This window comes from Apodemus sylvaticus, chromosome 12 (assembly GCF_947179515.1).
Source record: "Apodemus sylvaticus chromosome 12, mApoSyl1.1, whole genome shotgun sequence".
Classification (NCBI taxonomy): Eukaryota; Metazoa; Chordata; class Mammalia; order Rodentia; family Muridae; genus Apodemus; species Apodemus sylvaticus.
The window spans coordinates 25,809,379-25,821,833 of record NC_067483.1 but is presented as its reverse complement, the minus strand read 5'-3'; the positions used below and the strand labels follow the sequence as shown (position 1 = coordinate 25,821,833).

The 12,455-nt window shown below is 44.7% G+C and overlaps 1 protein-coding gene across 4 annotated transcripts in view; it reads left to right on the top strand.

Annotated features, from left to right (window-relative positions):
• Positions 1–12,455, top strand: part of Epb41l5 (erythrocyte membrane protein band 4.1 like 5) — a 415,759-nt gene that overhangs the window by 58,433 nt on the left and 344,871 nt on the right. For all 4 annotated transcript variants that reach the window (XR_007980534.1, XM_052201089.1, XM_052201086.1 and 1 more), the window contains exon 17: positions 7,981–8,141. Coding sequence is in view for 3 of the 4 variants with exons in the window: in XM_052201089.1 (XP_052057049.1) it covers positions 7,981–8,141 (161 nt within the window). In the remaining variant the exon portion in view is untranslated. The remainder of the gene's footprint in view (positions 1–7,980; positions 8,142–12,455) is intronic.

Genomic DNA, 12,455 nt, shown 5'->3' with positions numbered 1-12,455 from the left:
GGCTCTGGTTCTGAACTGCTAAGAGTGGGGAAAGCCTATATTGTTTTGGGGGGTGGGGGTCTCTGGCCCTTCCTGGCCAACAACTCAATAGGAAGGCATCGCACACCAAGACAAGCACCAAGACTTCTATTTAATAACCCACGCCATTAACTTTCTTCTCAGTCATCTCCTGACCACTCTGAAGTAATTGTGTGAACCCTTAATCTTGGCCTTCTCTAGTCCCTTTCACCCTTTTTCACCTCACTTCATCTTATGCAGTATGTTTAGGGTTTCCGGTCTGTATTCACTAGATTGTCAAAGGAAAATGTTTGCATGTCTTGAGAAGCTGAACTTTGTACATAATCTTTGGATGGATGGATGGATGGATGGATGGATGGATGGATGGATGGATGAATGAATGAATGCCATACAAACTACACTCAGACTCTTACAAGCTGGGGACAGGCAGCTTTACAAATGCCTGAAATAAATAAATGTCATTAGAAAAGCAAGGCATTAAGAGCTTGAAGTTAAGGCTCTGAAGTCATTACAGACTGAAGTCTGTAGTAAGAAAAAATAATTTTTTACAACATTTTCTAGAAAAAAAAAAACCCTTTCAAAATGCAAGGTGTGTATAGTTGAGGAATGATGAAATAGTTGAGAAAAGTTGTCTAAATGGTGGTGAATACATGTTATTTATTCAAAAGACAACCCAGAGAGCTCTAATTCCCATAGCCTGAGAGCCACACGTCGTGCCAGCCTTGGAGGGCCTCGAGGGGACAGCAGTAGAATCCAACAGAAGGTCTGATGTAGAGAGATGGCTGTGGGAAGACACAGCGCAGCAGCAGAAACAAGCAATGCTCTCCTCAGCTAGGTGGAAGACAGAACTGACTCTGCAAGGCTGGCTGTTCCTCCGCTCCCGTCCTCTCCACCACCTCTGTCTCTGTCGCACACGTGCGCACACACACTGTTCTCAACCATTTAGAAGGCAAGTTTGGTGGCTTATGCTTCCAATGAAGGAGGAAGAAGCTGTTAAATATCTTGAGATAATTGTCCCAGCTTTTGAAGAAGAAACCATATACATACTCCTTCTAAAAGAAGAAATACTTAACTCTCACCAGCCTACAACCTGCCCACTAGGCTAGGCTACACAACCTGTAGGCCCTGGATCTGTTGGGCCTAAGACGGTATAATTTTATCATCTCACTTGGTAATCCATACCCTATATCTCAATAACCAAGAGAATAGAAGACATATTTGTACATAAAAACACATGATCATGCCAGGCAGTGATGGCGCACGCCTTTCATCCCAGCACTTGGGAGGCAGAAGCAGACGGACTTCTGAGTTCGAGGCTAGCCTGGTCTACAGAGTTTCAGGACAGCCAGGGCTACACAGAGAACCCTGTCTCGAAAAGCAAAATAAAACAGAAACAAACAAACAAACAAAAAAAAAAACACATGATCATGAACTGTCATAAATAGCAGCATTTGAAGTCCTAGCCAGGAGTGACAGCCCAGGCATAGTCCCAGAACTTTTTTCTTTTCCCCAACATTAAACATTAAGTGTACTATAATTACATCTCAGAATTAGTAACTCAAACTGCGTCTGTTTGGGACTGAGGCGGGAGGATTGCCAGTTCATGGCCTGCCTGAGCGATTTAACAACCTCTGTCTCACAGAGAAAACTGAGGGCTGGGATGTGCTCAGCTCAGTGATGGAGCGCTTTGCCCAGCATGTGTGAGGCCCAGGTACAGTCCTTAGCGCGGGGGGTTCAGTGCTTCTTGTTAAGTACTTTTCTTGTATGGGTACTATCCTAAGTTCTAAAAATAGAACATGCTATGCACAAGTAAATGAAGATGCCATCATTTTAAGAAGACATTGCAAGGTAATGTCATTGTCACAGCCTGAGAGGCAGAGATAAGGAGTAACCCACAAAAACAGTATTCATGGTGGAAAGAACGCTACTTCAGAGGCCTCTGAAGTGAAAGGAAAGTGGTGACAGTTGTAGGATAGAGTGAAAACTGATGGGCGGAGCTTAGTCAAGGAAGATGATGGTTTATCAGAGTTCTGAGGGGCCAAGCAAGGGATTCTGCCCCTCGAGCCTGGGCTCTCCCAGCTGGGAGTGTAGTAAGTCTTAAAGAAGACGGTAGCATGCTGATTCCTCCTTTTAAGACTTCCTTGTGTAGGGAAATAGGGGTAAAGTAGATCTCCCATCCTGTCCTCATTGACAGTAATGTGCACAGATTGTGAGCTTCCGTGCAGATTCATAAGTGGCTGGGTTTTAGGAGGAAAACACAGCCATTTGCATACATTCTCGAGGCAGTTTCTTTATAGACTCCGAGCTAGAGAGATGGTGACATATACGTCTATCCCATCTGTGTATATTGCCAGTGAAAGCCAGAAGAGGGTGTTCAATCCCATGAAACTGGGGTTAAAGATGGTCATCGTCCCCATGTGTGTGCCGGGAGTAGAACCGAGGCCCTGGAAGAACAGCCAGTGCCCCAACCACTGAGCCATCTCTCAGGCCCCAAAACTTGTGTTCTTAAATAGTTTGTTCCACAGACAATTGGATTAACCTGATTGCTTCCTCTTGATTCAGTCTTGATTATAAATTATTAACAAGATCTATGATGTGTCTATAATTCAGGCACCCAGAACCCGTGGTGTCAATTTGTCCCATCATTAGCATTAGATTACTTGGTTATAATGGTTAAAGTAATGTATAGCAGGTTGCTTGGTTGCTTGGTTTGGGGTTTTGGTTTTTGAGGAGGTTTCTCTGTGTAGCCTTGGCTGTCAGACAGGGGTTTGTTTGAATACATTTGACTTTTTTAAAGAATTTATGTGTCTGAGTGTCCTGTTTGCATTTGTGTATGTATGTACACCATGTGCATGCCTGCTGCCTGAAGACTCAGGAGAGACCGCTCCCCTACAGCTGGAGTTACTGATGGTCATAAGCCGCCATGTGCGCTAGGAGTTGAACACAGGTCCTCTGCAAGAGCAGCAAGTGATCTGAACACTGAGCCATCTGTCCAGTCCATATGTCCATCAGGTTTACACTCTCAAGTTAATCTGTGTTCATAATAAAGTCATCACATGAGTCGTATTAATATTCTCTTTCCCTCAAAAATATACCCTAGGGCCAGTAAGATCACGCAGGTAAAGGCATATGCTGCCAAACCCAACAACCTTCGTTCAACCTCCAGGATCCAGATGGTGGGAGGAGGGAACTGATCCCCAGACAAAAATTAATGTAACCTAATGGTAATAGTTGGGCATCACTTGTGCTGGTGGCAAAATCGTGACTGCATAAGCATCTCTCTAACTGGTAAGCTGGTATTCTCCCGCTCTGTCTGCTCATGCATGACCTCATGCACTGCTTTCTTCAGGGCTTTTCATCGCTGGCCCGTGACCTACCATTTTGAGAAAATTATTGAGGTTTGGCTAGTTGGGAACACTATCAGACTACTCTAGTGCCGGTTAGCTGTCCCCGGGTGTTCGTAGTGCTTTCTCACACTGGTCCCAAAGTTTCTTCACTTGACTGTCCTCAGCCATTCTTTAAGACATTGATTTGGGTGTGGTCTTTAGAGCTGTAGTCCGACCAGTAGGTCTGTTTCCTGTCTTGAATCCCACAGGTCCGGGACTCAGTGAGCTGGTTTCTGTGTTTGCGTCACAAACTCATACTGATAAATCTAAACCCGTGGACCCTGCTTTCCAGGTTTCATATTGCTGAGCACCGTCCTCTTGCTGAGAACCTGGCTCCCTGCAGACTTGGGGTTTTTGTACTTTCTCACTTGGACAGTGTATGCTAATTTCAGAATCGCCGTGTGTTCCACTCTGAATGAATCACAGCCCCATTCATTCAGTTTCAGTCCTCCTTTGGTGGGCTGCAAATACACAAGAACTGTGCTTCACAAATACTTGAGGTGGGTCTGGGTTGTTCTCGCTGTGATTGCAGGATTGATGTGGTAGTTAGTCTAGGTCAGTGATGTTCAACTTTTTGGCTTTTCTACCCACATTGGACAGAGGGTTGTCTTGCAGTGTACATTAAGGTAGGGAAGGAAATCCTCATCACTGGATTCTACATCTGAGCAGCAGAGTCTGGCCTCCCACAGAGCTAACTGGGTGCCATCAAATGTTGAGGGCTGCTGATGTGAACCTTAAAAAGAGATCATTTCATTTCCTTCAGGTTATTGAGCTGCACTGAGCATACAACAAAATGTGGCTCTCTCACTGGGGCTGTACCTCAGGCCCGAGTGTGGCCTCAGACAATGATGAGGGAACTTCGACATGAAATTAATCCCACAGTGAAGATTAAGTGTGAATCTCTTCAGTGTCGTTAACGTTTAAGTTTTCTCGTGACCCACTGGTATTAAAAACCATTTGCATCTTCTTATTTATAGTCTTGTCACACACACACCCTTTTTGGTTTTGGGGGTGTTGTGGGGGTTTTTTGTTTTGTTTATTTTGTTTTGTTTTTCTCAAAACAGGGTTTCTCTATATATTCCTGGCTGTTCTGAAACTCACTTTGTAGACCAGGCTGGCTTCTAGTTCACAGAGATCTGTTTGTCTCTGCCCCCTGAGTGCTGGGATTAAAGGCCTACGCCACTCCCACTACCTTTTAAAAACCAACCTAATAGCCCTTTTCTGTTTGTAAGTGTGTGTATGTATGTATGTATGTATGTATGTATGTGTCTTAGTGAGGGTTTCTTTTCCTACACATGAACAAAACAACAACAACAAAAAAAAAAAAAAAAAAAAAAAAAAACATCATGACCAAGAAGCAAATTGGGGAGGAGAGGGTTTATTCAGCTTACATTTCCACATTGCTGTTCATCACCAAAGGAAGTGAGGACTGGAACTCCAGCAGGTCAGGAAGCAGGAGCTGATGCAGAGGCCATGGAGGGATGTTACTGGCTTGCTTCCCCTGGCTTGCTCAGCCTGCTCTCTTATAGAACCCAAGACCACCAGCCCAGGGATGGCACCACCCACAGTGGGCCCTCCCACCCTTGATCACTAAATAAGAAAATACCTTACAGCTGGATCTCATGGAGGCACTTCCTCAACTGAAGCTCCTTTCTCTGTGATAACTACAGCTTGTTTTACACATAAAACTAGCCAGTACAGTATGTATATATATATATATGTGTGTGTGTGTGTGTGTGTGTATACATTTATAAATATATATGCTATATATTGCTACATATTGTTATATATATTTGTAAATAAGTATAAATATATTTTCAGTTCATTTGTCATTTTACTCTTACTAGGTATTTTGGTACAAAATTTTTATTTTCATATTAAGATGATCATCTTTCTCTTTAATTTCTGCTCACTTCACAATTTTTGTTGTTTAATTGTAGAGGACATGCACCTCTGGCTGACCTCTAATTCCCAATTCTCCTGCCTCCACTGCCCAAGTGCTAGGATTATAGGTGTGCACCATCAGGCCGACTGGTTTACTTTCTTTGTTCCTCCAGTGTCTTGAGACAGAGTCTCACTGTGTGTGTAACTCAAGCCCACTATGATGACCTCACTCTGCTGATCATCCAGCCTTGGCCTCCTGAGTACTGGGGTGGAGGTGTATGCCAGCACCGTCAGATTAACTCTACTTTTTATGGAGTTGATGGTGTTGAGCCAGCTAGACATGCACTTAAATTGAAATTCAGTCAGTAAAGTGTGAGTTCAGAACCCAGAGAAAAGCTGAGGATATTGATATGTATCTGTTACGCTAGCCCTGGGGTGGGTAAGCATGGAGGGAAGGGAGGGAGGTCTTGTGGATCCTTCGAGTTCACTGGTTAGCCAGACTATCCAGATGGGTAAAGTGCTGGTTTAGTGAGACCCTGTCTCAGACAGCTAGGTGCAGTGATCTAAGCACTAGTTTCCAGTGCAGCAAAGGCATGCGTTCTCTGATCCCAGCACTCCTGCGGTGAGGCAGGAGGATCCCTGGTGGTCACTCAGAAGCCAGCTAGCTTGGCATTGACAGTAACAAAGTAGAAAATAAAAGCTGACAACCAAGGTCACCTGTCATCCACACACCTGTGCTTACCACAGGCTCAAACATATCTGGACACACCAGTTTATCTTTTCTCCCATTGATTGGTCACGGCCAAAATGAGCTATAAATATAAGGAATCGTAGAGCCTCAGGTCTCTAGCTGTCTGTTACCTGGGCTTTCTGGTAGCTGTGACAGAATTCTTGAGGTAACTTAAAAGGAGAGATGCGTTTTATTCATGGTGTCAGAGGCTTCGGTCCACTGTCCTGGGGAGGGCATGGTGGAGTGAAGCCACACAGTAAGGTAGGAGCTGTCCTTTCAGACCAGCCCCAGGTGACCGCCCGCTTAGGCCAGGGTCCGTCTTCCAGTAGACTGTTCATGTTTGTAGTTCATCTCCCAAGTGTTTTGGTTCAATCAAGTTAACATCAAGAGTTATCTTCACAATGTCTTTGCACTAATGCTATGCTCTCCTGACTGTTGTTGCTCTGGAATAAGTTATCAATTGGGATAAGTTATTTATTCTTCTCCTGTGGTTTCTTTTCTGCTGCTTCTATTGCATAGCTGGTGTCCTGACTCTGTCAGAGTTTTACTTTATTGCTTACTAAACAGTTTGGCTATCCTTAAATCCTCTGAAGTAGCTGAGTGGTGGTGGCGCACACCTTTAATCGCAGCACTTGGGAGGCAGAGGCAGGTGGATTTCTGAGTTCAAGGCCAGTCTAGTCTACAGACTGCGTTCCAGGACAGCCAGGGCTACACAGAGAAACCCTGTCTCAAAAAAACAAACAAACAAAAAAAATCTTCTGAGGTGTTTTCAAATGTGGTTTACCAAGTAATAGTTTCAACACATAGTGTTTCTATGGGTTAGTGCCAGAGCTCTGAATTACGTTTTCACATAATGTGGCCCAGCACTTTCCTCTAATCCTTTTAAGGACTTCTTCCCCGGGCCTTCAGGGTGCTTTTCTAACAATCATCACTGTTTCTTTCAAACCTCTGGCCATCCCCCTGGGCGGGCACTGTAGAGTTTGCTCCTCTGGCATTCCGGCCTTTGATCTCTTTCTGTGACAGAGGCTGGTAAAGGGGAGAAGGATTTCTTTGGCCTTCCAGTTCAGAGGAGTGCAGTCCCCAGTAATGTAAACGTGCTGGCCAGAGTAGCTTGGCCCTTGGTGCTGACAAAGAAGCAGAAAGGTGAGTGCCATGCTCAGCCAGCTCTCTGCAGCCTCCCTTCTCTATAGTTATTATTCTTGTAATTGGTGTGGACTTTTGTGTATGACTATGGTCACAGGGACACGGGCCTCACCTGTGTCCTATCTGTGAGAGTCTCTTATTGATCGTCACACACTCTGGGCTAGCTAGCCATTAAGATGCTACTGTCTCTGTTTTGCATCTTCTGGTAAGGGTGTTGTGATTTCATTTTTTTGTCTGCTACTGTTTGTCTATCCTTGCGTAGGTTCTAGGGCTCCAAACTCAGGCCCTTATGCCTGCAAGGCCAGTGCTTTACGGGTAAACCATCTCTCTAACCCTTTCCTCTTCTTATTCATTCTGGGATCACAGCCCATGGGCTGGTACTGGTCACATTCCAGGTGTCCCTCTTCTGTTAAACTGGTCTGGACACACCCTCAAGGATACAATTACAGTGTGCCTCATTAGTAACCCAGGTGTTTGCTCACAGATCTCTGGATCTCCCCAAACTCATCTCTTCCTGATACCTAAGATAGTCATCCCCTGTTCTGCCGCCTGTCCCCACCTCTGCAGTGTGGCCTGAATATGGTCTCCAGGCAGTTGTAAGGTTCACCTCTTGTTTCTTGAGTCTAGTGTTATTTCAGGTAGGAAACTAACCCATTCCCTCTTACTCCATCTCGACTGGAAAAAGTAGATCCAAAAGAGTGCAAGGTGAATAAAGCTGAGTCAGTAAACTCTGCAATTAATTTTTTTCAATATTACTTTTTTGTTTGTATTTTAATGATAAATTAACTGGTTTAAGTAAACTTACTGTTACTTTTACAGCTTACCCCTGAGCATTGATTTGCTCAGTAGCCCAGACTTACTAGAAACAGCCATTGGTGATAGAACAAGGACATCAGGGACGTCAGCCCCATTCCCGGCACCGGATGACAGGATAGCCACCGGGTCACATGAACTAGAGGAGCTCAGAGCTGAGTGTGAGGGTGAGTGCCTGCTCTGTAATTTATAACATGTAAAACATTCTTGTTGCATGTATGTATTTGATGGGGTAGGCCATGTTATACATGTGGAGATTATGTGGCCACGTTGAGGGTCATGTCTCTCCTCCATGTGAGTTCCAGGAATCAAACTGAGATCCACACCCTCGGGCCTCGGATGAAGCACCTTCCCCTGATGAGCTGTCACCAACCCCGGCACCTTTTGATTATCTCCATTTGCAGCGAGATATTTAAACTACTTCCAGAAATGTCGTGTCTCATAACTTAGTTGAGAATATTTGAATCCTCTTGCGTTTTGATTGAAGAAGTAGGGAAGTTTAAGATAATACAGTATGACTAGGTTTATAATATGATGGATTGTACATACGGATTGTTCACACTGGGTTTGTACTGTTCTCTGAGTACAAATTAAGAGGCTCACAGAAGCAGGGGAGCCAGCCTCCTGAGCATCAGGCTGCCTGGGTGACGGGCCTCGGGCCAGCCTCGCTGCGGACAGTGAAACCTGCCTCTGACAGTTTCTCTAAAGGTCTTCTGGGCACAGAATTGGCGGGATGTTTTATCTTCAACAGCTTTTAGCTCCTAGCGGGCAGTTGCTGTCAGTGCCTGCCTGCCGAAAAGAAAACGCAGAATGAGTGCTGCTTGTCCTAACTTTAGCAGGAGATGAAGAGTAGAAAGGAAATAGCTCATTGAAAACCCTCGTATATTTCCAAGTTTGGTTTGATTGCAAAGGGTAAGTTTGGTAGTAAAATGAAATTGTAAAGTGTCAAGTTTAAAAGTGTTTTAGACAGGACTTCCCTGATGCAGCCCCTGTAATAGGGTTCATTTTCAGGCAGCTCATGTTTGTATGGTTCCTCCTTGCCACGTTGGGTTTCGCCATAGGTAACATTAGATGCCTTCTCTCTGCCACCTAAACTCTGTAGAGCACAACAGTGGTATTTAGTCATTCAGGGTGAGAGTGTTAGAGAGAGAGAGATAGATAGATCAGCGCTCTGCTTCCTGGAGCATGCTGACGTACCGTGGGCAAGTGGAGATGATCGTAAGCAAGCCCTTCGGAAACCCTGGCAAGCAGGCCTGCTAGCACTTCATGGAACTGTTTAAACTACAAAGCAAGACTTATGTTGGTAATGTTGGAGTAGTGTCATTTCATTTTTCTAAAAGCAGTAAGTTATTGGACATTCTTCAGGCGGCTGGAGAAGGATGGCTCAGAGGGTAAGTGCACATGCTCTAGTTTGGTTCCCAGACCCTAGAATTAGGTTACAGACTCACAGAGGCCTATGACTCCAGCTCCAGAGCCACACACCAACTCTGGCCTCCCGAGGTAGCCTGCACACACATGCAACTACCCACACACAAAGACTGCCATATATAACTTAAAATAATAAAATAAAAAGGCATTTTCCATTACTATTTGTCAGATATTACTGTTTTCTCTGCCATAATTTCTTTTAGGTAGTTAATTTTGGTAACCTTGCCCTAGACTCTACCTTCTGTTGGAAATGGTTGCTCTTCCTTAACTTCCTTAAATTATACAAGATGACATACCAAAGCTGTCAGGATCTAGATCCTGCCAGAAGCAGGACTACCTTAAAGTAAAGCACTTCTAGGATCAGAGTAGAAATGTGTCCTGTTAGGAGAATTCCTCCTCAGGGGAGATGTTAACCAAATCTCATCTCTCCTCATAAGGCTGCCAGTTCACGGGCGGGGAGTTTATTGGGTTTGCGTACTGGATGTGAATGAGAAGATGCAAATTACCCTAAGGCAGCTACACAGGAAGATCTGCATCCACCATGGCTGATAGCTCCCTAACAGTCACTGTAAATGGACCCCTGTTGGGATCTTCCTCAGCCTGTATACTCTGACCCCTCTCCCAGATACCTTCACCCCAGCCCTTGTGCAGATAGGGTAAAATTGTATCCAAATGGTTAGGAGAAAGGACTGGATACTCAGATGAGGACTTGTCAGCAGTCCACAAGGCCAATCATAATTGACTCCCACAGACACAGTTGATCTCATCAATACAGTGACTACTTGGCACAAAGGACTGTTCTGTATCTTTGGGGGGGAGGGGCAAAATAGGGTTGGTTTCTCTGTGTAACAGCCCTGGCTGTCCTAGAACTTGCTTTATGGGCCAGGCTGGCCTCACACTCACAGAGATCTGCCTGCCTGCCCTGCCTCCCAAGTGCTGGGACGAAATGCATGTGCCACCACACCCAGCTTCTACAGCTTCTCTATGGAATGAGAAATTTTATTTACATTCTATTTTATGTCTGTTATATAAATTTTAGAGGTTTAATTGTTCCTTTATTGCATAATGTTGTATTACCAAACAATTGCCTATGTAATTATCCGAGGATTGTATTAGGTTAAAACAACATGATATAATGAAGAAGGGATCCCTATAAGGATTAAATCAGGGGCTAGTAAGATGGCGCAGCCAGGGAAGTGCTTATTGAACAAGTCTGGTGACGTGAGTTTGATCTCGGGATCCCACATAAAGGTAGAGGAGAAAACTCAACAGAATTGTCCTTTGACCTCCACACATATAGAAGGCATAGTTACACTTCCTCCCCCTACCTCATGCACATTGACATCTGCTGTCAATGACCCAGCATGGTAGGGGGAAGGGCAGAGACTAGAGGATCCTCAGAGCTCATTGGCAAGACAGTCTAGGTAAACTGATGAGCTCCAAACTGAGAGAGAGACAGAGAGACAGAGACAGAGAGAGACCCTGCCTCGAAAAAAATGTATTAGAGAAGACATCATTGACTTGTAGCCTCTGTACTATACATATGTGCACACATTCATACATGTACACCATACATATACACAAAAATTTTTTAGAGATGAAAGTCCATTTGCTTTGTTTGTCTCTGTATATAGGCCAGGCTCTCCCAGAACATGTGATATAGTTTGTCTCTGTATAGGCTGGGCTCTCTTAGAACATGCGATATAGTTTGTCTCTGTATATAGGCCAGGCTCTCCTAGAACATGCTGTATAGTTTGTCTCTGTATATAGGCCAGGCTCTCCCAGAACATGCGATATAGTTTGTCTCTGTATATAGGCCGGGCTCTCCTAGAACATGTGATATAGTTTGTCTCTGTATATAGGCCAGGCTCTCCTAGAACATGCGATATAGTCTAGAGTGATGCGCTTGCCTCCACCTTCAAAGTGTTGGAAAAAAAACATATATTCTTCTACCCGGTTTATATTCTCAGACTTTCTGTCCTCTGTACTGTGTATTTTATAATGGTCGTAGTATGAATATGAAGATTCGTGTAAGTAATACGGAGAAAATTACTCCTGACATCACACGGAGACACACGAACAAGGTGACAGTAGCTCAGCAACACGGCTTTTGTAAAGGGCTCTCTACCACCCAGACCAGGCAAGCAAGCAAGCGAGCACACAGAGTAGGAAAGTCACTTAGTTTTACTTGGTGCTTACACAGTCACTTGGTGCTGACTGTGTCACCTTGGTGAAAGCTCACTCCGTACAGTCTGACGTGATTGCTAATTCCTGGATGGCGCCAAAGGAGTCAAGTCTCGGGAATGTTTGGCATCCAGCAGTCTGGCAACCAGGCGTGTGTGCGAGAGTTTGAGAATGCGGAGGAGGTTTGTAAAATACTGGTTCTGGGCGGTTACCCATTTTCGTAAGAAAAGACTGATTCTGACAAGCCCTTTGCCCTTTGCCCCAAGGATACTTTTTTTCTCATACTCAGCCAGCATCAACTGACCTACTGTCGCTAGTAACAGTCGGTTATTGTTGAAGTTGACTGGGAAACGTTGGTTGAGTGTCGTCACCTGATGAGCCCTGCCTGGGACAAGGCTCCCAACACACAACACACAAGGGATTTGTTATCCTGGCTTAAGGTGTGCCGGCTTCCTCACGATGGTCCTTGGCCATGAAATTGACCTGGATCAACTTAGTGTTAGGCCAGAGATTCTGTTCTCTTTACTAGAAGTTTTCTTTTAATGAGCTTTTACCTTTTCTAACATTATCCTCTCTGAAGAGGTAACTCAGAATTGTTTAAAAAACTAGATTAGAGGTCAGAGCTCCCAAGCATTTCTGACATCTGTAGCAAGAACATTTCTGGTTTTTAGTCTAGGAACTGGTTCCCTCGAGGGGGAGGGGCAGGGGCGGAGGCATCTTCCCACCCTAAGCTGTCAGGCAGTTTGTCCTCCTGTTCTCCTCATTCTCTCACCGGTGTACTCTGAACCTAACTAACCACCGTGAGAGGCCTAAGGCAGTGTCCAGTGTGGGCAGCCAGCAGGCCTGGCTGAAAAATGACAAGAGCGGAT